At 40.3% G+C, this 21,739-nt stretch overlaps 1 protein-coding gene across 1 annotated transcript; it reads left to right on the top strand.

Moving 5' to 3' along the window:
* Positions 1-1,904: 1,904 nt before the first annotated feature.
* Positions 1,905-21,466, top strand: LOC125291115 (sodium- and chloride-dependent GABA transporter 2-like). Its single transcript, XM_048237674.1, has 14 exons — positions 1,905-2,131; positions 10,436-10,570; positions 10,733-10,873; positions 11,083-11,167; positions 12,408-12,540; positions 15,867-16,001; positions 16,108-16,211; positions 17,776-17,900; positions 18,292-18,404; positions 18,532-18,669; positions 18,934-19,036; positions 19,761-19,861; positions 20,254-20,424; positions 20,569-21,466. Exons 1-14 carry the CDS (start codon positions 1,945-1,947, stop codon positions 20,689-20,691), a joined length of 1,794 nt encoding a protein of 597 aa, XP_048093631.1. The 5' UTR covers positions 1,905-1,944; the 3' UTR covers positions 20,692-21,466.
* The last annotated feature ends 273 nt before the right edge of the window (positions 21,467-21,739 follow it).

Below are 21,739 nucleotides of genomic sequence, written 5' to 3'. Positions count from 1 at the left end.
ACCAGTGACCCATTCCTCAACTTTCTCACACTTCTTACCTGCCCAATTTCCTTGTGCACGACGCTGGAAAGCTGCATTGGACAAAATTGTCTCCCTCTTTCACCAGTGAGACAAACACCTTAAATTCCTCTGATTTTCCCAAGATATTTAATTTATCATGACACTCTCTTGTACTTTGCAATTGACTCTTTTTCTTCCGCTTGTTGTGACTCCCTCCCTCACTCCCGCCATCATCAACATCCATTGTTCCCTTCCTGCTCCGTCACTTCCCTCTAGCAACTCCTGACCATTCACAGTCCAGCGCCTCTTCCCTACAGGCAAGTTGATCAGGAAGTGTCCATTGTTTTTCCAACCCACTTTTAACTTCCAACAAAATTACGTCTCACTGCAACGATGCGCCATCTAGTGGACAAACGACTACTTATCGCCAATACTGGAAATGCAGCCATGATGATGATGATGAATATTTATTTTGGCTTTCTTTTAATCATACTTAATTTGTAATTATGTATCAGCCGTTCTAATACCGATAGTATGTGGGTGCCTGTGTGTGTGTGCATGTGTATATGTGTGCACCGCCATCTACAGGCCAATGAGTGTACAGTCACTAAATGTACACATAACCTAATTGTTTTTAGACCCCCCCCCACCCCATGGATGAAATTCTATGAAACTTGGCATACCCCCAGAGAATGCCAGGTCAATCATACACATAAAATTTGGTGCAGTTCTGAACATCTTAACTGAAGATAGGGGCGATTAAAGCAGAATAATATTGCATTTTCATTATTTACCGAGGGGGTGCAAATCACAAATGAGTGATTATGGGCCAGGTTGATGTTGGCCCTTGAGCGGCGATCATAATAAACATTAAAAAATATTACAAATGATAGAAATATAGTTGTCATTTGAATCCAAGAATGTTTTATAACTGCAGCAAAGAGGAAAGTGCAATCAGTTATGTTGCAGAAACAGGTCACTGCTCAGATTTTCATAAGAGTTGTCTTGAGTGTGTGTTTTCTATTCTTACCTAAGAACAAATCCCAGACAAAAACAAACAATAAAAAAAACATTGCTGAATGCCATTGTCTTCATGAAAACTGAGCAAGAGGTTTAAAAAAAAATTGTCTGTAAAAATAGTTAGTGAATGAGGCCCATTGTCCTAACCCCGATTTCACATCAGGTTAGCAAAACTAGAGCTGGATTATTTTTAACTTTACTCTGGGTAATTACAAAAGTGACTACTGAACAGTGATTGTGTCAGCCAAGTATTTCAGTCAGCTCAGTCATTTAATTTGGCTGTGTGTGTGTGTGTGTGTGTGTGTGTGATGTATGTAGGCCTACAGTATGTGTGTGTATCAGTATATCTATGTTTATATATATGGATATAGGCTTATGTATATATGCATGTGTGTGTTTGTACACTCCTGATCACACATACTTACACACAGTCAAAGATGTTACATTTCTTGTACAGCAGCCTGTATGATTTCTGCACCAAAGTGGCCCTTTTTTTCCATCTTGTTTCCTTCCCTGTGTTTATATGACTCTTATGATGCATGCATTATCATAAGTGAAAGACTTATGATGTAGGTGCACTCTTAAAACGAATGTTTAACACATCTCTGTGTCCAGATAGGGACCACACAAGTTTGTGTTGTTTCCTTTTTAAATTTGTGCACAAAATGTGTTGAAAATAGCACAAATTGCGTTGAATCAACACAACTTGCGATGTCTTTAACACATCTCTGTGTCCAGATAGGTACAACACATTCCTTTTAAGAGTGTGGGAGGACCAAATCTTGCCCTTGTGTAACTTACCCCATCTCCATCCCTACCCCCCGTAGGCTGACTGGCTTATATATCACCATCCACACTTTCTTTCACAACAGAACCAGCCTGGGAACTGCTCAGTTAGCCTTGCCAAGTGTCTGTTTTATCACCATGACCACCAAGATCAAAGAAGACAGGCAGGGGACCGATGTCAGTCCTGACAGAGACCAACATGGAAAGATGAATATCAGAGGCAACTGGGGAAGCAAAACTGAATATATCTTGACCGTGATGGGAGCCATTATTGGACCTGGCAACGTGTGGAGGTTTCCCTACCTGTGCTATAAAAACGGGGGAGGTGAGTGGCTTCAGGAGTGTCTGCATGGGGGAATGGTGTGTGTGTGTGGGGTGAGGGGGTTGTTGGGGAGCTGGGGTATTGGTATCGGTAGTCTATGCTTTTGCCTTTATTATACTCAGAAAAAATAATAATGTCATGAAAAATAAAGATAGCACTTAAGTGAACAGCATTCCACAAGTTTTACTTTATTGGAACCCATGTATATAATCCATGTATCATACACACCATGATAAAAAAGTTTTTGTTAGAGTTACTTTTCCATTCCCTTCTGATGAGTTTTGAATTTCCTCATAATAGTTTTGTGTTCCCTCGCAATACTTTTCGCAATACTTTTCGCAATACTTTGTCTTCAATCATCCAAAGAGGACACATGCAATTCCTCTCTTACTCTCCACTGGCTCCCTATAGTGGCCAGAATTAAATTTAAAATCACTTTGGCCTATAGGACCAGGGACGTTGAAAGTATTTTCTGAGGGGGTCAGCTGGGGTAGGGGGAATTTCTCCCCGGGAAATGTTTTGAAATGTTGACTGCTAAACACACCAATTTAACGCAGTTGTCGGAGGGACAGAAATACCAAGAGAGAAAGCAGCGCCCGTCTTCTGTTTGACTCACGTGACGTGAATATTGCCAACCTGCAATAGGCTATCACTTCACTGCTTGACACTATACCCCACATGGAAAAATGTTGCACGTTAACAATGGAGAGAACCTTTTAGAAATTATTTATTTTGCGAATGGGTTAGCATTTTTTTTTATTCATTTGTTTGCGCAACAGCTCGTTTTGCGTTCACTCCAGCGAGAGGGAAATTAATGTTTTTAAAAGCTGTGTCATCACCGGCTATAATTCGCTACAATATTTAGGCTACAACAAGATCGTGTCTTAGGCCAATTAAACGTTTAACTTAGGCTAGGCTATTAGGCCTACTGTATAACCATAGACATGATGTATATGCCTAATTTCGAGTAGGAGTCCCATCTGTATCTATTAATGCATGATAGGCCTACCCTACAGTGGTGGAGGAAGTACTGAATCTCAGTACTTAAGTAAAAGTACAAATACACAGAGAAATATTTACTTTAGTAAAAGTAAAAGTACCACAATGACAACCCTACTTAAGTAAAAGTAAAAAGTACCTGCTTTTAAATGTACTTTAAGTATTAAAAGTAAAAGTATTTGCATAATGATTTATTCTCTTAATATCTATATTCTGAAAGAAAGATTAGTATGGGCTGTGGCATTTTAATTAAGCTAGTTTTAGGTTATACTCGACTAGATTTAAGCTAATGCAATTGTGCTTACCATCTGTGGCCCAGTTTACATTCTGACCTAAAATTCTAGAGACTGTAATTCTGGTTATCTACTAGGGTGATCTGCTGAGTAAAATATCATTCAGCAAAACACGAGAGCCTGAAGTTTAACGGGGTAGACAAGGGAAACGTCGGATGGATCGTAATGCCAATTCTGCTGATTGAACAGAAAAGTTGCTGAGAAAGGTGTTATGATTAGGTTCAGTTTCACTTGCGCAGACGCACATAGACATTGAATGAGCGCTCACATTTCTACCCCCCAATTGTAGGCTATGCCTCTTTATTTGATCACACACAATTAAGAAATATTTCCTAATCTGGAAAATGCTACGTTTTTTTTCGGCCAGCGCTTCTATAATAGTCTACCATTCATTTGTGCCGCAAATGATCAGACGTGTGACAGAAGCATGGACATAGCCTGTAACTTCGCTGATCCGCGGATAGCAATCTCATCGCAGAGGAGGTCCTAACGCTTCAGATAACAGACAGAGAAAGGCACAGAACACAGTTGCATGTCCAGTAGCCGTGTAGCCATGGGTCTGGTGAATATAGCCTACCGAATGCAGATGGCTACAAGCTCACGCTTTGCCTGGTCTAGATTAGAAGCTTATGTTTTAAAGATTTAGAAGCTGGGCACGTAGCGCTCCAGAATCTTTGGTAGCAACCCCGCCGCCTGGTAAAACAAACGTGTTTGTCAGAGAGAAAAAAAATCTGATCATAAAATGTATCGTAAAAAGGAACGATGGTGTTGTAGAAATGTAGCGGAGTAAAAGTACAGATAATTGCTGTAAAATGTAACGAAGTAAAAGTCAAAAGTATGCACTATAAATTCTACTTAAGTAAAGTACAAATACGTGGAAAATTTACTTAAGTACAGTAACGAAGTATTTGTACTTCGTTACATTCCACCACTGCTACCCTATAATATCTATTTTGTAAGGAAATGTTAAAGACGTATAGGACTAGGCTAATGACAGAACGGTAGGCCGTATACCCTGAAATTCAAAATACATTTTTTAAGTCTACCTCAATAAAGCATTTTTGCAAAGGTAGGCCTAATTGTGTTGCATACCAGCCTACCTAGTGTCAATTCAAATACCTGATATTTCCTTTTTTTTTTGGATCTGACTATGCTGTTTTCATGGACGGCAAGAATCTGCTTTGTTCGTTGTTTTAAATAACGTTGTTTGTTGCTTCTAATCTACATACGTCATCTGGTTCAGTTTCAATTGCGCAAGACGCGCACATATTGAATAAGAACTGACACAAAGGCCGTAACAGGATTTTTAAAATACCGAGGTCAGGGGCGTAAGTAATGTTGCATTTATAAATGGCAGGGTTATAGGCTGTAGGCTACCTTCTGACACAGTGAGTGTCACATCTTAACACTCACTCACTTGGGAGGGCCCTTCACCTATCACTTTCCTCTACTCTCCTCTTTCTCCTCAACTTCCTGACTTCTGTTTCCTGTGTTGGATTTCTACAACTCTCTAAAGTACTGACCAATAATTGATATCATTTGACAAATAAATGTCAAAGGCCATGAGATAATCCATCACAACATTAAAGCTGTAGTTGGCAAGACACTATGCTCTAACAGAACAACATAAATCAGCCGGTTTTAGAAAAAAACCTGCACTTTTACCTCCACCTTGAGCCTGTTATTTGTTTAGCAAAAATCCACAGCTCCCCGTTCTTCTGGTCCAATCAGAGCAGGGTTGTGTGAGATTTGACTGTCAATCACAGTCTGGTGCTGTCTGGTGAGCATTGACGAGCACAAACTCGATTGGAGGGTTCTTGGTGGTAGTGGGGGAGGGGCATGAGAGTTGTAAACATTCAAAATTATGGCTAAGTCCCCTCAATCTGTCAGACTTGCCAACTGCAGCTTTAATTATCCATCCTATAACAAATATAGCTTAAGTTTCAGTGCAGGTTATCTAACTGCATCTCCACTGAATTTCAACATAACATTTTCATTACAGGTTAGCATCTCATTGGTAGCCATATTCAACCATTAGGCTACCTTTCTCACCTTCCCTCCTTCTCTTTGTCTGCTCAACATCTGCTGGCCTCCCAACGTTAACTTTGTTGCTGCCTTTGTTCAGATCAGGTGAATTAAGATTAGGCCGAAATTAACAAACCTTTAGGTCTTTTGGACAAATAATGTGTGGCATGCTATTTAAGGTTATGTGAGCTGCGTTGCGTTCGTTAAATAGTTTAGTAGCCTACACAGTCTACAATAGTTTAGTTTCGTTTTGATGTCAGAGGTAGCCTATCTGCAACGACGTGTCACGTGACGGTGCGTTAATGCAAGGCTTGTCAGATATTCGAAGGCTACTTACAGTAATAAATGAAACAAAACTTGCGAAACAAAATGAAGAAAAATACAGAGGACATGACCTCGGTGTCCTCAATGGTAGTTACGGCCATGGCTGACACCACTACCCCCCCTTAATTGTGTGCCTCTTTCTTTGATAACACTAAATTAAGAAATATTTTCGAATCTGTAAAATGTTTAGTTTCTTTTTCTTTCAGTCTGCAGTTCCATAATAGGCTACCATTCAGTTGTGCCACAAATTATCCGTGGACCAGCAATCTCCTCATCGATGAGGCCTTTAAGGCCCGTTTCACACCGGGTGCATGGCGTGAGCATGTCAGCTGCGTGGGTGTGAGTTTTTATTTCGGCTCCCATGTTAACAGGTTAGAGCTTGTACACTGCCAGGCAACTGAAACGCAACAGCCACGCTCACGCCACACACTCATTGTGAAACGGGCCTAACCCTGCAGGCAAAGCATGCTCTGGGAACAGAACATAGTTGCCTGTCCAACTGTGTTTGCTTTGTCTGCCAAATCCCATAACCATAACCATAAATTTTAAATTAGTACTGCAAAGGAATGCAAAACTATTGAGAGGGAATGCAACAAAAGAGCACAATTTGATGAAGAAAAGAAATTCCCACATGACCATAAAGAGACGGCCTATATCACATGACTTAACCAGGCAGGGTGCATGATAGGTGGCAAACAACACAAACTGCATGCAAGGCACTAGGCTTAAATCTCTAATTGCATTAAAAGCTGTTCATTTTTACAGAAACAACATTATGCAAAATACGTTTAATAGCAATACATATAAAACCAGTTAATTGTATAGGAACTTGCAATTAGCTATGCCATATCAGAAGACTGGCTTTACTGGTAACATGGTGGATAAATCATAAGAAAGGTTTAAGATCAAAATGCATGTTTAGACCCTTTGGAGACATGGTATCTAAAGTATATATATATACTGTATAAAAAGCTTCTCTTATAAGGAGGAGATTGTCTAAATCTCCCCGTCTGGAAATAGAGACCTGTTCAATCACAATATATCTACTGTAAGAGTGGAAAGATTATGCTTCAGTGAATTGAAATGAACTGCCACTGGATATTTTTCATCATTTAATTGTATGTTACTTCTGTGCTCCGCAATGCGTGTTTTAAGCAGCACTGTGTTTTTCCAATATATGCAAATCCACAAGGGCACTTTATCATATAGATGACATTTTGAGTGTTGCATGTTATGACACGTTTTATCTGTAGAGTTTTCTTGGTATGTGGATGGTTAAAAGATGTACATTTACATGTAAAGTTACATTGTGCGCAATTTGCGTGTCTGTAATTGCCATAGGAAACCGGGGGGAAAATATGTGGTGGGGTTATCTTGTGGCTGGTCTGCTCTTACAAGTACAGTATGCCGCATAAGTTAGGTGAGCATTTGTAGCCAACGTGGGGGCAGTCTTAAAGAAATGTCTTTGATAGAGGGGTCTGAGCTAAGGATGGACCAATGCTTCCTCACAATATTCTCAAAAGGTTTACCTAGCGGTGCATATTGCAATACACAAGACAGTCTTGTGTTGTCTTTTTTTGTGTTTCCTTTTTAGGCATTCTTCCTGACCCACATTTTTAAATCTGCGTAGTCTCGTTCTCACTCGGACATGGCAGTGCTCTGTACTATATAATCTTGATAAGAGCTACAGATGTGTCGTAGCCTATTCTGTTGAGATCAAAACGTTGCCTTTTTAGAGTAAATAAAGTATTTTTTGAGCTCATATACAATGTGCAGACCATTGTTGTAAAAGGCACAAAAATTGTCCTGCATACAGTAACTGGTCACTTGTTTCCCCGGTCAACTGAGACCCTACCACCCCTCCCACTCCCACTCCCCCCACCCCTGTGTCTCATATTTCATGATATGTGATGTGAACAGGGCTTGAAAACGAAATTATTTTTTAAACGTTCCGTTCCGAACGGTTCAGGTAGGCCTATGTTTAACGTTTTCGTTCTTGCATGCGTTCCGCCACCAACATATCGGTCCTGAACCGGTTCGGAACGCAAAATATCATTCGTTCTTAAAGTTCCGGCAGTGTTTGGCGGGCCTATCAAGTCTATTTTTCTGGACTTTACCTTAGAATAGACGTACTCATTATTTCCCCTTGATTTAGCCTATACCGTAGCCAGGGGCGCAGGAGGCATGGGGGACGTGGGGGATATGTCCCACACAATGCTGAAGAGACAGCCGTTGTCCCCCTCACTTTTGACAAGGAAAAAAAACCTTATAGGTACGCTAAATAAATAATAACATATAGGATTTGCGCTAACTGTAAAACTCCCCATTAACAGCATCACATCACTAACCACAGCCATCTACAGTACTGTAAGACTGCGCAATCTCATATTCACTCTGTTGGATATCTGAAGCCAGTTTGTCTACTAACAATCATAAAATAATCCAGGCTACTTGCTTAGCATAAATCATTTATCATCATCTTTATTTGAGGCAGGCTGGTATTCGAGGTAGGCTTTAGACATGCATTTCGTTTGGAGCGGCATGCATACCCGTAGGCTATCAAAAGCATTTTCAGTTTGGTTTGGGATTTAATGTACTTTTGGACTGTTTGATTATATTGCTAAATGTTGGGACTGATGGGTACTGAAATCTGGAAGATATTTGATGGTTCACTGTTAAGTTTCATGCAGTTGAAAAAGTGTTAGGATTTCCACTGCTGTTTATTGCGAGACAAGGCAGCCCTTCATTGAATAGGGGTTGTGCTGTAATGGAAACCTTTTTGCGTAGCCAAGTAGCCTACATTGAGTTATTGTTTAATTATGCATGATTTAGTATTTTTGTTTTAAATAAAATTCGTAGGCTGGAATGCCTTGAGTCGCAACAATTGTGTTTAAATGTAGTAGGCTTCATTAGCTTGAAAGGGGCGGCAAGAGAATGAGCTTGAGAACGTGTGTTGGAGACCCATGGTAGGAAAACGACTTTTCTTTGCCAACCGTAGGCTATTAATCCAACCAACATAAGACAATACAATACAACATATGATAAAATATTAAGAAGAGGTTATTTCATTGACTTAAATCGAACAATGTCTTCTAGTGGACTGATGGCAATTGTTGGTATGGTAGGCAATTGTTACCCCGTCTTGTATATGGGAACCTGCCTTTATTTGTCCTGCTACAAATAGAATCAATCCCGGGCATAATTTGAGGATTTATGGTAGCCTAGTGCTCAACTCCTCCTGCTCAACATGACGTTAGCTGTTATGTTTATGATAACAAACTCAACTAGCCTACTTATCAACTCGTTTTCACTAGCCTAACTATAAAATACAAGTCTATCAACGTTTTTGTTCTAAGACATTTATTTCAAACATAATTTCAAGACACAAATTGGATAAATATTAACTGCAAACACACAGTGGAGAGTTGATTTGGTTTATACCAGACAATTTAAGTAGGCCTAACTAGGCTATTTGATCATGTAGTCTATGTTTGGATCATAGGCATGATGATTCATTCATGGCTTCATAAAATATCAACATCCCATGTTGCTTTTTTCTACCATTAGCCCAAGTAGTGACCAGTATTCTACCATTGGCCCAAGTAGTGAAAACAATTGTTTGAAAACAATCAATGGTATTATCTTAATATTCTGGCAAGTTTAAAATATGATGGTCAAAAGTGGGCCAGAGGTGGCAATCCGATATTTGGCTCACTATGGGTTTGTGTTCACAATTTGGTCCCCCTCACTTTCAAAATATCTCCTGCGCCCCTGACCGTAGCTATGCCCAAAAATAATAAATCACAGGCGGCATCCAAAAACATTCAGATGGGCTATCCATCCCATAGCCTACAGACTGTAGGCCTAACCTATGACTATAAATAATTTCTTATCAAAAATATTTATGGATACGTGCTAAACTCCTTACCTGGTTGGTTGTAGCCTAAGTTTTATCCATATGGAGATCTTCAAAGGCTCGCTATAATTCCAACCCTGTTTATAAAACGAACCTGTCTGTTGCTGACAAGGCCTATCTCAAATTTTCCGCTTAACTCTTCTACATAGAATAGGCTATAATTAGCGCAAACATTTCAAATCCCGACTTTAAAAACGACAAGGCGTGGACAGGCAAAATAGGCTATTACGCATAGGCTACAAACAATGTCCAAATCAGTTTCAGTAGCCTACGCTTCACGTCTGAAGCTGGCCTAAGATCCGAAGTGGCAGACGGATAGGTTACATTACAACAGCAAGACAAAATATACACATTTGGACCAAAGGTCCATTTATTCGCTTTTTTTTTTTTTTCAAACTGCAGAAATCAAATTATTAGGCTGTTATATAGAGAACAAAAAAAACCCTTATTAAACGGTTTTGTGGATTTCAGAATAACGTTTCTGTTCCGGAACAGTTGAAGACCATTTTGTTTTCGTTTCCATTTCCGCTCCTCGTAAAATTCCGTAAAATTCCGTTCGTTTTCGGTTTTCGTTTTAGTTCCTTGAACCGGTTTGGAGCCCTGGATGTAAATATTACTATCTATAAATTCTTCACTCAGTAGGAACAGGTCAGATGGCATTATGTATGAAGGGTTAAGTATAACTTGAAGTTTCATGTTAAACCTTGATGGCTGCTACATGCATGCAAGTAATTATTCCATGTGCCTCAGGTGTTTTCTTCATCCCTTACCTGTTATTCCTGCTCACCTGTGGAATTCCTCTCTTCTTTATGGAGACCGCTCTGGGACAGTACACCAGTCAGGGAGGCATCACCTGCTGGCGTAAGATCTGCCCACTATTTCAGGGTGAGAGACAATATCTGATTGTGATGTGATGTGAGTATAGAAAGAAAAATAGTGGATGACAGAACAATAGATAATGCATATAAATGTATCCGATTTAAATTATGTCAGTTTCTTAATATTCTTTTGGCAAAGCATTCACAGACATTGTTTTTCTCCTTCTAGGCGTAGGTTATGCCAGTCATCTAATCATCGGGTTCAGTGCCACCTCCTATATTGTGATCCTTGCATGGGCATTATTCTATCTCTTCTCCTCCTTTAGTGCAGAACTGCCCTGGACAAACTGTGACAACAGCTGGAACACTGGTAAGAGCAACTGGAAAGACTGTTGATGTAAATATTATGTTGCAGTCCCTACTCCCTATACCCTAGGAACTACAAATGTTTTTATATATATAATTATATTTAATAATATATATTATTATAATATATTTAATATTCCCATAAGTGCCTAAAATGTTGTCTTACTTGTAGCAGTAACGTGTCATAATTGCTTGGGATGTTTTTCTGTTCAGAGTCCTGCATACGCTACACAAAGGATGCATCTTCAAACAACACCAGAGGAGGCAATGGAACGCTGCCTGTAGTGGAATTCTGGGAGTAAGTGGCTCTGTGGCACTCTCAATCTGGTTCAAAGACAGAGATGTTCAAAGACAGAGATGTAAAGTAACTAAGTAGAAATACTTAAGTACAGTACATAAGTATGAATGGGGAGTATCTGTACTTTACTTGAATATTTATTTTTCTTCTTTTACTTTTACTTCACTTCATTGCTAAAATCAAATGTAGCGTACTTTTACTCCACTACATTTTCTTTAACAGCATTAAGTACAAAGTAGGCTTACCGGTAAGTAATGTGCAAATGAAAACAAAAGCCATTTTCCATTCAGCATGTTAGATATTTGCAACCCCAAAATTTTCTGACCTGATGTCACAATGGGACACAGCAATGAATGAATGAACATAGTAAAGGCCTAGCAAATACAGCTAAGACATAGCACACCAAGGCCTATGTGGGCTGTTGTAAGGAGCTGAATTAAATTAAAATTCGAACTGCTTGCTTTTCATTAATGGCACTTTCGTTTAGGCTTGTTTATGGAGTGTGATGTAGCTGCCTTTCTAAACACGTTAGTTAAACGTCATTGTAGGAAGCAGCAGTGGAAAATGAATGGCCATACACTCTTAAAACAAATTGTTTTTTGTTGTTTTCAACACATCTCTGTGTCCAGAAGATAGGGACAACACAGTTTATGTTGTTTTTTAACACATATCTGTGTCCAGTTTGGGACAACGCATTAGTTTTAAGAGTGTACCTTTGTTCAGGCTTCGAAGACTTTATGTATGAAGTGTAGGCACCAAGTTTGAAGGTGCTGCATGAACTTAGAATAGCCTATCCAAAGTTCTGACTGCTTTCTTTTTCATTAAAAGCATAGCTATAGGAGGGGGTTGTCACCCCACCTGTCTTCTAAAGCTTTTACTAGCACTTTAATGTAAATAATAGATACTTTAAGACTTACTTATTTACATACTTATTTTACATATTTGTTTATATTCTAATATATTATTTGTACTTTTAGTTTAGTCATTTTCTGATCAAATATCTGTACTTCTACTCAAGTGTGGGTTTCGAATACTTTATACAACTCTTACCATGCTTCTGTTGTTTTCTTTGGAATAGATAAATCTGTCTATCTCACTCTCATTTGCTTCTCTCCCTGTATGTCTCTCTCTCTCCCTCCTGAAACTGCCTTGTTTATCCGACCACCCCTCCCCCTCCCCTATCTATATCTATCTATTTCCATCACTCTTCTCTCCATCACCCTTCTCTCTGATCTATTAGGAACAGAGTATTACACATATCCAAGGGAATAGAAGAAATAGGGAGTGTAAACTACGAGCTGGCGCTGTGTCTCCTCCTGGTCTGGGTGATCGTTTACTTCTGTGTGTGGAAGGGAATTAAGTCCACAGGGAAGGTGAGAGCATGCTGGCATTTGATCTCTGTGGAGAAATATAAGGACAAAGATGTGTTCATATTTGACCAGGTTTTTACTGCAGATGTAGTCTGGTGTTTTATTTTTTAATTGAAGGATTAACATCTAAAAATATTTCCTTTCCACTTTTGATGAGGAAATTTGATGAGGGAGTTCTCCTTAGGGGACTGTTTTTCAGTTCTGTGGGAGAGCTGTGCTCACAAAGAGGAGATTTTCTGTCATCCTTGAATCACACAGTAGATCTGATCTTGGAATGGTGTAAGCACACCTCCCAAAACTTGTTTTTTTTGTTTTGTAGAAGTATCTCCCTCTGTGGTGAGTAACCCCTCACATGCCACAGATATTGGACAACAGCATAGTCTTTTCACATGCAGGCATATTTACTGAACTGTTTACCCAGCGCACATACACCGCACATACACATACAAAGGGGCATACTACATCCTCCCTTCCTCAAAGTAGTAGAACCAGGGGTTGAAATTAACTTTTTGGCTTACTAGCCAAAATGGCTGGTAGTGGTAGAGGAAAAATAATTACTGCCCAGACATATTTTTTACCGGCCAAAAACTAAACAATGCTTTTTCATAACTATTTTAAAAATAGCCTATTGTTTGTTCGCTATCATTGGAAGTGAAAGTAAGCAACTAATAGGCCTATGTTTCGATTCAGCCAACATTGGGTGAACAGAACACCAATGCGAAGATGAGTTGATATGGCAAGCCAATTGAATGTGAATTTAGCGTTTTTGGGTTCAGTCCCTGAATAGAACCATCAACAAAATGATATAACCTGTCTGTCTTAACTCTAAGTTACATAGTGTAATGGAATAGTTATGCTTGAAACATCTGTCTGTCTGAATTCTAGGTTACATAGTCCTTTAGTCACCCTGGTGTCTTCACCTTCCTCCTTGGGAGGGACCTCTGAATCCTCTCCCCCCCTTCTCTCCTGACCCTGCTGTCTGTTCCGTGTGCCCCACAGCCTGTAGAGGGGGTCATATTTCCGGGAGAGGCCTGAGATGTGTTTTATTTCTCCTAACCTCTTCTGAGCCTGTCTCCACTATATATGAGCAGAGAGTGTTTGCTTTTGTCAGCACTGTGGCTTGTGTTTGTGATCCAGATTCACTGACCTGCTTTTCGCTCCGGTCTCACAGAAGCTCTGTGTCTTTGATTCAAGTCCTCTGTCGGTGTTTTTTTCTGTCTGTCTGTCAAAGGCCATCTTCAAAGGACCCCTTCCTGTTGAATCATTGTGGTTTTAGTTGGGCCATTTTCACAGTGAGCCCAAACTATTGGCTGCTGGTCAATGGTGGTTGTAAAGCACACTATTCTGCCAAATACAAATATTCCCCTATTTAATCAATATTAGGCTTAGATACAGTGGTGTGAATCTATACACCATTGTTATTGCTGTGCATTGCAAATAGACAAAAGGTATTTTATTGTTAAAAATAATCCCACTGTATGCCTATAGAGACAAAAGGGCTAATTACCAAGAGACCATATTTGGGCCAGGGGATGCCATCTTAGTAAGTATAAGTATATAAGTACTCTTTTGATCCTGTGAGGGAAATTTGGTCTCTGCATTTATCCCAATCCGTGAATTAGTGAAACACACTGAGCACATAGTGAACACACAGTGAGGTGAAGCACACACTAATCTCGACGCAGTGAGCTGCCTGCTACAGCGGCACTCGGGGAGCAGTGAGAGGTTAGGTGCCTTGCTCAAGGGCACTTCAGCCATGGATGTGGGCATGGGAGAGCAGTGCTCAACCACTTCCCCCGCCCACATTTTTCCTACTGGTCGGGGATCGAATCGGCAACCCTTCGGTTACAAGCCCAAAGCCCTAACCAGTAGGCCACGGCTGCCCCAAGGAAGCAGGTGGAGTCATAGTAAGTGGGAGTCTGTCAATATTGCTTAACCTGTTGGGAGGGAGTTACGAAAAACAGGGAATGCTGCCGGCCACTAGTAAGAGGGTCGTGTATATTTATTGAGTGTATATTAGTGTTTGCTTTCCATTATATCTGGATTCATTTTGACACCAGTGTTTCGAAAGGTTTATTGGTTTATTTACTTTCATCACATTTTTGGAAGACCTCTGTTTTTCTTACATGATGTTATTGGTGTTTTAACTATTTTGATTTATGGAGAATAGTAATTCACTACCATTAAGTAAGAGTAATTTTGCCAGTAAAATATATCTGTTCCCACATTCTGCCAAGGCCGCTTTGGCTGCTCTGAGGGTATCATTGGTTCAGGGTGTAGGGGTTGACATTTGGCACATAGCCTGCCTCACACTGGGCACCACTTCTGTGATTTGATCACAGTCCCAGCCACCACCCAGTGCCCGTTGGGTCCTCAGCCTACATTTGGTTATCCCAAGATGTCCCTCTTGAAGTCTTGCCAGCATTTTACTCTGTAATGTGTCTGGTAAAACAATTGTCTGCCCTTTCATCAGTAGGTCATCGTTCATATGTAACTCACTTTGATGGACCCAATAGGGTTTCAGCTGCTGGGGCAGCTTTTCCTGCCATGGCCACCCTCTCTTGCACTGTAACATCAGCTGGCTGCAGCTAGAATCCTGCTGTTGTTCTGGTGGTGTTCTGATATCTGTTTAGACTGGGATGCAGGTAGGTTGTCGCGGCTGTGCTTCTACCTCTATCAATGGCATCTGATTATCAATGGCATCTGATTGGGGGGGGGGGGGGGTTGTGTGTGTGTGCTGTGATGAGGGCCTTCCCTGGAACGTGTATCTATTATAACTAATTTGTCATTGTTAAGGTTAACTTCTCACTCCATTTTCGATGTAGCATATTACTGCTAAATCATAACTAAATTGTGCACACATTTTGCTACATTGTGTGGTCATTTTACAAAATTAAAATGAGAGCACAATTTAGTAACATGTGTAGAATTTAGTCAAATGAGCACACGATTTAGTAAAATGAGCGCACGTTTTCTGGATATACACCAAAAGATATCTTGCAATAACCCCTCCAGGGTTTCATACCATTCTGTATTAACAATGAGATTGTACAGCAGTATATCTTACAGCCTGCTGGCATATTTAATGAACCAAGCACAGAGACTCCTTTAGTATGGAAAAAGGCCAGGTGGGCACACTGTAATTGGTCACACAATCTTAATGGTGAAATGGGAGAACATTCAGTTATCATCTAAAATAGACCTATTAGCTGATTGACTGATCAATCGGCTGATTATCTACCGCAACATCTCACACCTGTCCAGCCCCAATATTTTAAATCCTCAAACATGCAATAACAGTATTTTTAATAACATGGTTTGTTTGGCAGGCTGCATACTTCACGGCCACGTTCCCTTATGTTACCCTACTGGCACTGCTCATCCGTGGCATCACCCTGCCCGGGGCCATGCATGGCATTTCCTACTACCTCTACCCCAACATCTCACGCTTGTCCGACCAACAGGTTTAGATTCTTTTGATATTCCTATTATACTATTCTATATTATGTTTACCAATTAAACAGTGAGCACTGTTTTTGTACCTAAAATGTGGTTGTTTTGTGGTTCAAGGTTTGGATGGATGCAGGCACGCAGATCTTCTTTTCCTATGCCATCAGCTTGGGCTTTCTCACGTCTCTGGGCAGCTACAACAACTACAATAATGACTGCTACAAGTACGGGTTGGAGGGCAAATATAATGTGTGTTAACTGTGCAGCTCTGCCCCGCACTGGCCTCGGCTCAAACCCACAAACTTGCAGCCCCTTGGATTGACAAGTGGGAGACAGCAAGGAAGCAGAAACCCCATGGGTGGCAGTGTCGGGAGAGACCCATGGGCGCTAGGGTTAGGAGCAAGGCTGTAGCCATGATGTCAACATTGGTGGGGACCAAATCTATGGCGTTGGTCATCCCATCTCATGTGGACTACACTGAATCAGACTCTGATTAGTGGCAACCCGGCAATCCGGAGCAGATAGCTACTGACGCAGCCATGCAGAACAGTGAAACACTGCAAAGTCATAATATTCCCGCTTATCTCTAAATACAGTCACACACAGATATAGACAGGGACAGTATAGATATCATACAGTCATTACATAGAATCATACTTTTAGTATCAAAGTGACCCACTAATGAGATATGCAGAACATTAAACCACATATTGGAATATTGGACATAATATTCTATTCCACTTTCTCTCACCCCCAAACAGAATTTCAACACATTTCCTACCATGCAAACATATTTTGAAAATGAACAAACATGCTATCATGTTGTAGGATCACAGCCTTTCATTGGTGAACAGAGGTGCAAATCATCTCCTTTCCTTTCTTTGAGTATTGTCCATGATTCACATTAACTGTAGGCTATCACTGTGAGTGCATACTAAATGTTTGTTTAAGAAGTTGTATGCCGTCACCACATTTGCAAAATTGCTGTAAATCCATTCACCTTTGTTAATAACCTACAAGTACTACTTTTTGGCTATGTTGACAGACATACCGCACAGCAGTAGCCTATGGTGCAATAAATGGAAGCTCTTGATAGCGCACGCCAACATCTATGAAAATTATGTTTATAGGCTAATTGTTTGTTGTTAATTGTTTGGGGAAATGTTGCATTATTTATGTTTGATTGCATTTGCCAGTGATCATTTCAGATGATGGTGCTTGTTAGTTTCCTGTATTATAGCGTTTTTTCTTTACGCATGTAAATGTGACCCATGGGTGCTAGTGTCAGGAGAGACCCATGGGTGCTAGTGTTAGGAGAGGCCCATGTAGTGTTAGGAGAGACCCAGGGGTGCTAGTGTCAGTAGAGACCCATGGGTGCTAGTGTTAGGAGAGGCCCATGTAGTGTTAGGAGAAACCCAGGGGTGCTAGCGTCAGGAGAGACCCAGGGGTGCTAGTGTCAGGAGAGACCCAGGGGTGCTAGTGTTAGGACAGAGGTTCACATAGTTCCCGGCATTCCTGCTGGACACTGTGTAACAGACATCATTGAAAGCAGTTATATGAATACCAACAATTGACATGGAGGAACATAAACATCATGGATGACTGTGGACATTAAACCAATATGATAACGTTTTTTACCTTAAAATAATGGTTTCAAATTGTTTAAACGGGTTCTCATGTTGAAGCCACAATGATGATAACTTCTTAGGGGCTTAGGGGTAAAGGGCTAAAGGGACAGCAAGGGGTGAATACGAGTTTTTTGCATTATGTTACTTTAACATTTTTTAGGGACTCGTTCCTGTTATGTCTGCTGAATAGTGGTACCAGCTTCATTTCCGGCTTTGCCATCTTCTCCATACTGGGGTTCATGACCCACGAGCAGGGTGTTGACATCTCAGAGGTGGCTGATTCTGGTGAGTGCACAAACTCATTTAAATTCAATTATATTTATTGAGGTAGTACGATTAACACTGGATATTGTTTCAAAGATTCCACCGTCTCCAAGTGGTCCGGGGCACATGACAGTTACTGATCTGAAATGGGGTGGGATTTATATGATGACAGACAGTAGAGCTCCATTGAGGCACAACCAGTGCCTGCTAGGATGCCTTTAAAACATCCTAAATCACTTAAATCACTGTGAAATAAATACTAAATATATACTAATTAAAAATATATGTGAAAACACCAGAAGCATAGTAAATAACTTTGTAGTGACACTTCCTGTGTAGTTATTGGTATCTTTCATTTAGAGTTGTCTGTGTGATTTCGAGCTAGTGTTACTTTTTAATGTCTGCATTCCAGGTCCTGGACTGGCATTCATTGTGTACCCGAGGGTAGTAGCCATGATGCCTGTGCCACAGGTCTGGTCCGCTTGTTTCTTTCTCATGATCATCCTCTTAGGCTTGGACAGCCAGGTACAACAACTCTCATATCCTTTTCACTCTAAACCAGTGAACACTTCCCTAACATCAATGCAAATAAAATGCAGGTTATCCACACATCACGCTTATTTCACTGGTCTCTGTCATGGCCTCGTTGTAGTTTGTTGGCTTGGACTGTCTGATGACCTCACTGGTGGATATATTCCCCACACAACTCCGCAAAGGCTTCAGGCGGGAGCTGCTCCTGCTGGCCATCTGCACTGGAGCTTTTTTGATTGGCCTCATCTTTGTGACAGAGGTGAGGAATGAATCTACACACATACACACATCACTTTTATATTGCTATTCATATTGTCCATTCTTATTTAAGGCACACTGCATAATGGCAAATCATAGTCTGTACCTCTGTTTAAAGAACAGGTCAAATGAAAAGCTATATTGTCATCGAAAGGCACTCAACCAGTCTTTATAGTCTTTATATTTTATACTGTCTAAAAAACGTGTGGATGTTATGCTGTTCCATGGTGTTTTGTCAGTCTCATTCCCTTCTATTTGGTGTCAGGGGGGACTGTACATTCTACAGCTGATGGACCATCACGTGTGCAGCGGAATTACTCTTCTCATTCTGTCCCTTTGTCAGTCCATCAGCATAGCCTGGATCTATGGTCAGTTCACTGCTACACCCACAATGCTACAATATTATGCACTTAGGAATGTTATTTTTGCCTGTTTAATTAGTATTTGGGTATTTGTTCAAAAGAACATGACTGACATGATAAGCTAGGCAGTAGGCAGAATACCCCTTGATTAATTAGCGTGCTGATCACAAACCAGGTTGCTGACACCTTAAACATTGTCATTAATGTAACTGGAAAAGGTGTACTAAACAAATACCCCCTTATGATCTCTTCTGTGTCAGGATGCTTTTCACCATGCTCCTGCTGCACCTTCCCTTTCATTTCCTTTCAGTCCTTTCCATGCTCTCATGATTACTTTCATTGTCTTACATTAACAGTAAGTAAGAAAGTCCACGCAACTTGCACATATTTACATTAAAAATGTATGGCAAGACAAGTCTATGAAAGTCTGTTAACTGGCAACAACACAATCACCTTCAAGCTAGGCTAATCACCTTCAAGCTAGAATAAAACTATGCATTAATAAACCCAGAGATCTAGCAGCTGTGGAAGATGCACTGAGCTCTAGCAGAGGATAACCATCTCAGAATCTGACCGGTGCATTTCATCAAAGAAGGATGAGCACAAATCTAGAGTTGTGTTTGTCGGAGTCTCTGGTTGTGTCCTAACCCATCATGAGTGTGTCACTACAATACCATTTGTGCATAGTTGTTTTGGGGGAGCTCTAACACCCTGTCTTCTTATGAAACAGGTGCTGAACGCTTCTATGGTAACATAACTCACATGATCGGGTACAGACCAGCACCTGTGATGAAGTACTGCTGGCTCTTCATCACTCCTACAGTGTGTATGGTAAGGCTCATTCTGCTGCCGCCTCTACATTCTGGACCGCTTCAGGAGAACATTAAGCAGGTTCTTGACATTTAGGGTGTCAGGAAATGATTATTGCAGTGTCATGGATGTATAGTATGTTTGTATGTATGGATGAATGGACATATTATGATACACATTTCACTTATGGTGATTTACTGGAGCCCACTCTGGGAAGGAACTTGGCTTCGATCTGTGCATTTCCTCACACAGTATGTTTATTTCGACTGGACCGTGCCACCCAGGTAAAGCTGAGTGAGTTATGTTGCAATGTAGACACAGGCAGCAAAATGTGTCTACGAATACAAGTAATGTAACAAATACATGATTTCACTAACTGTTTACTCCCTCTACTTCCCTCCTCTTGTTCACAGGGCACATTGATTTTCTCTACTGTGAGGTACTCTCCTCTGAAGTTCAGCCTCACGTACGTGTACCCTGTTTGGGCCAACGTCATTGGTTGGTTCTTAGCCACCATCTCTCTTTCTCTCATTCCCCTCTGGATCATCTACAAACTGTACATGGGCAAAGGCCCCCTGAAAGATGTAAGTTCAAGGTTATAGGTGTCATTTGAATGTTTCTGAAGATAATCACTAAGCACTAAGATGCACATTTGTTGATTTGTTGTAAAGTATCAGTGCTCTATCATATAACGTACAAGTTACTTAATTATCTTTTCTTATTTTCAGCAATTTCTCCAGCTTTGCCATCCAGTGGAGGATCTCCCTTTGCATCACACGTACAAACCTGCCAACTTCCACCAAACTGTCACATCTAATGGTGTTTCTGACATGAATTTTTTGATGAAATAAGGCTTTTGAAGGTGTGAAGGATAACAACTCCTTCGAAGACTAGAAAAGGAAAGCATCCATGTGCCTTCAGAGAAGAGACTTACTGTTTTTTTTTACTACAGGACTATTTTTTACTATTGTACTATTACAAAATGCACAAACTGTTAGCAAAACTACCAAGTTTCCACCTGACTATGCTGGAAAAAAACCCCCACCAAACTCAAAACTGCATATTAGACCAGCTCACCTGAGGTATAAGAAACAGATGTGGTAGACAGATTAGTTTGTAGATTGAAAGTTGATGTGTGATAGATCAGCATCAGATCTATGAGACTCATCAGCAGAGTGATAGCATGTAGCTATCAATAAAACGGAACCTTTTTTGCAAAATGAACACACAGGTTTTAGCCAATGTAATTATGCAAATGCCAATGCAATGTGTAATTATGTGCAAATTGTAAAAGTATATCATTTGATTTGCTTGAAAACCAACATTGTTGTACATGGTATGACATTATTTTTACAATTACAGATAGCAATGTAGACTGGCAGAACTTACCTTAAGAACATCCCAGAAGATAAAGTTAAAGTTATGTTAAGCCAAATTAGGTCACCTGGCTACCCTAACAGTACTGTAGGATGTGATTTAAAACTAAAGTTTTGCCATTGCCTTATTTTAGCCAATACTTTATTTTTATATTGGACTGTTAATTGCCGTTTGTGTCTTATTTGTTATGTCATACATCATCTGTACAAGTGCACATCCAACTATGTATTACAGGGTAATGCACCTAAATGTTTTGAAGAAGTTCATTTGTTTAAATGATGAGATTATTATTGCATTATATGGGTGCATATACTGATAAAATATATGTTTATGATCAAGGGATATACAAGTGTCTACTAAATAGATTATAGACTATAATAGGTTGTCTTCACTTCTATGGGCAACATGCCAGACCAGTACAGACCCCTGTGGAGGCAATACTGCACCAGTGTTAGATAGCCTGTACATTCATTCTCAGTGCTGTATGAGAGTCCTTCTCATTTTCTTCTGGACATGCTTTTA

Source organism: Alosa alosa, chromosome 2 (assembly GCF_017589495.1).
Source record: "Alosa alosa isolate M-15738 ecotype Scorff River chromosome 2, AALO_Geno_1.1, whole genome shotgun sequence".
NCBI classification, from domain to species: domain Eukaryota; kingdom Metazoa; phylum Chordata; class Actinopteri; order Clupeiformes; family Clupeidae; genus Alosa; species Alosa alosa.
The sequence above is the reverse complement of the archived record's forward strand: the minus strand, read 5'-3'. Positions and strand labels throughout refer to the sequence as shown.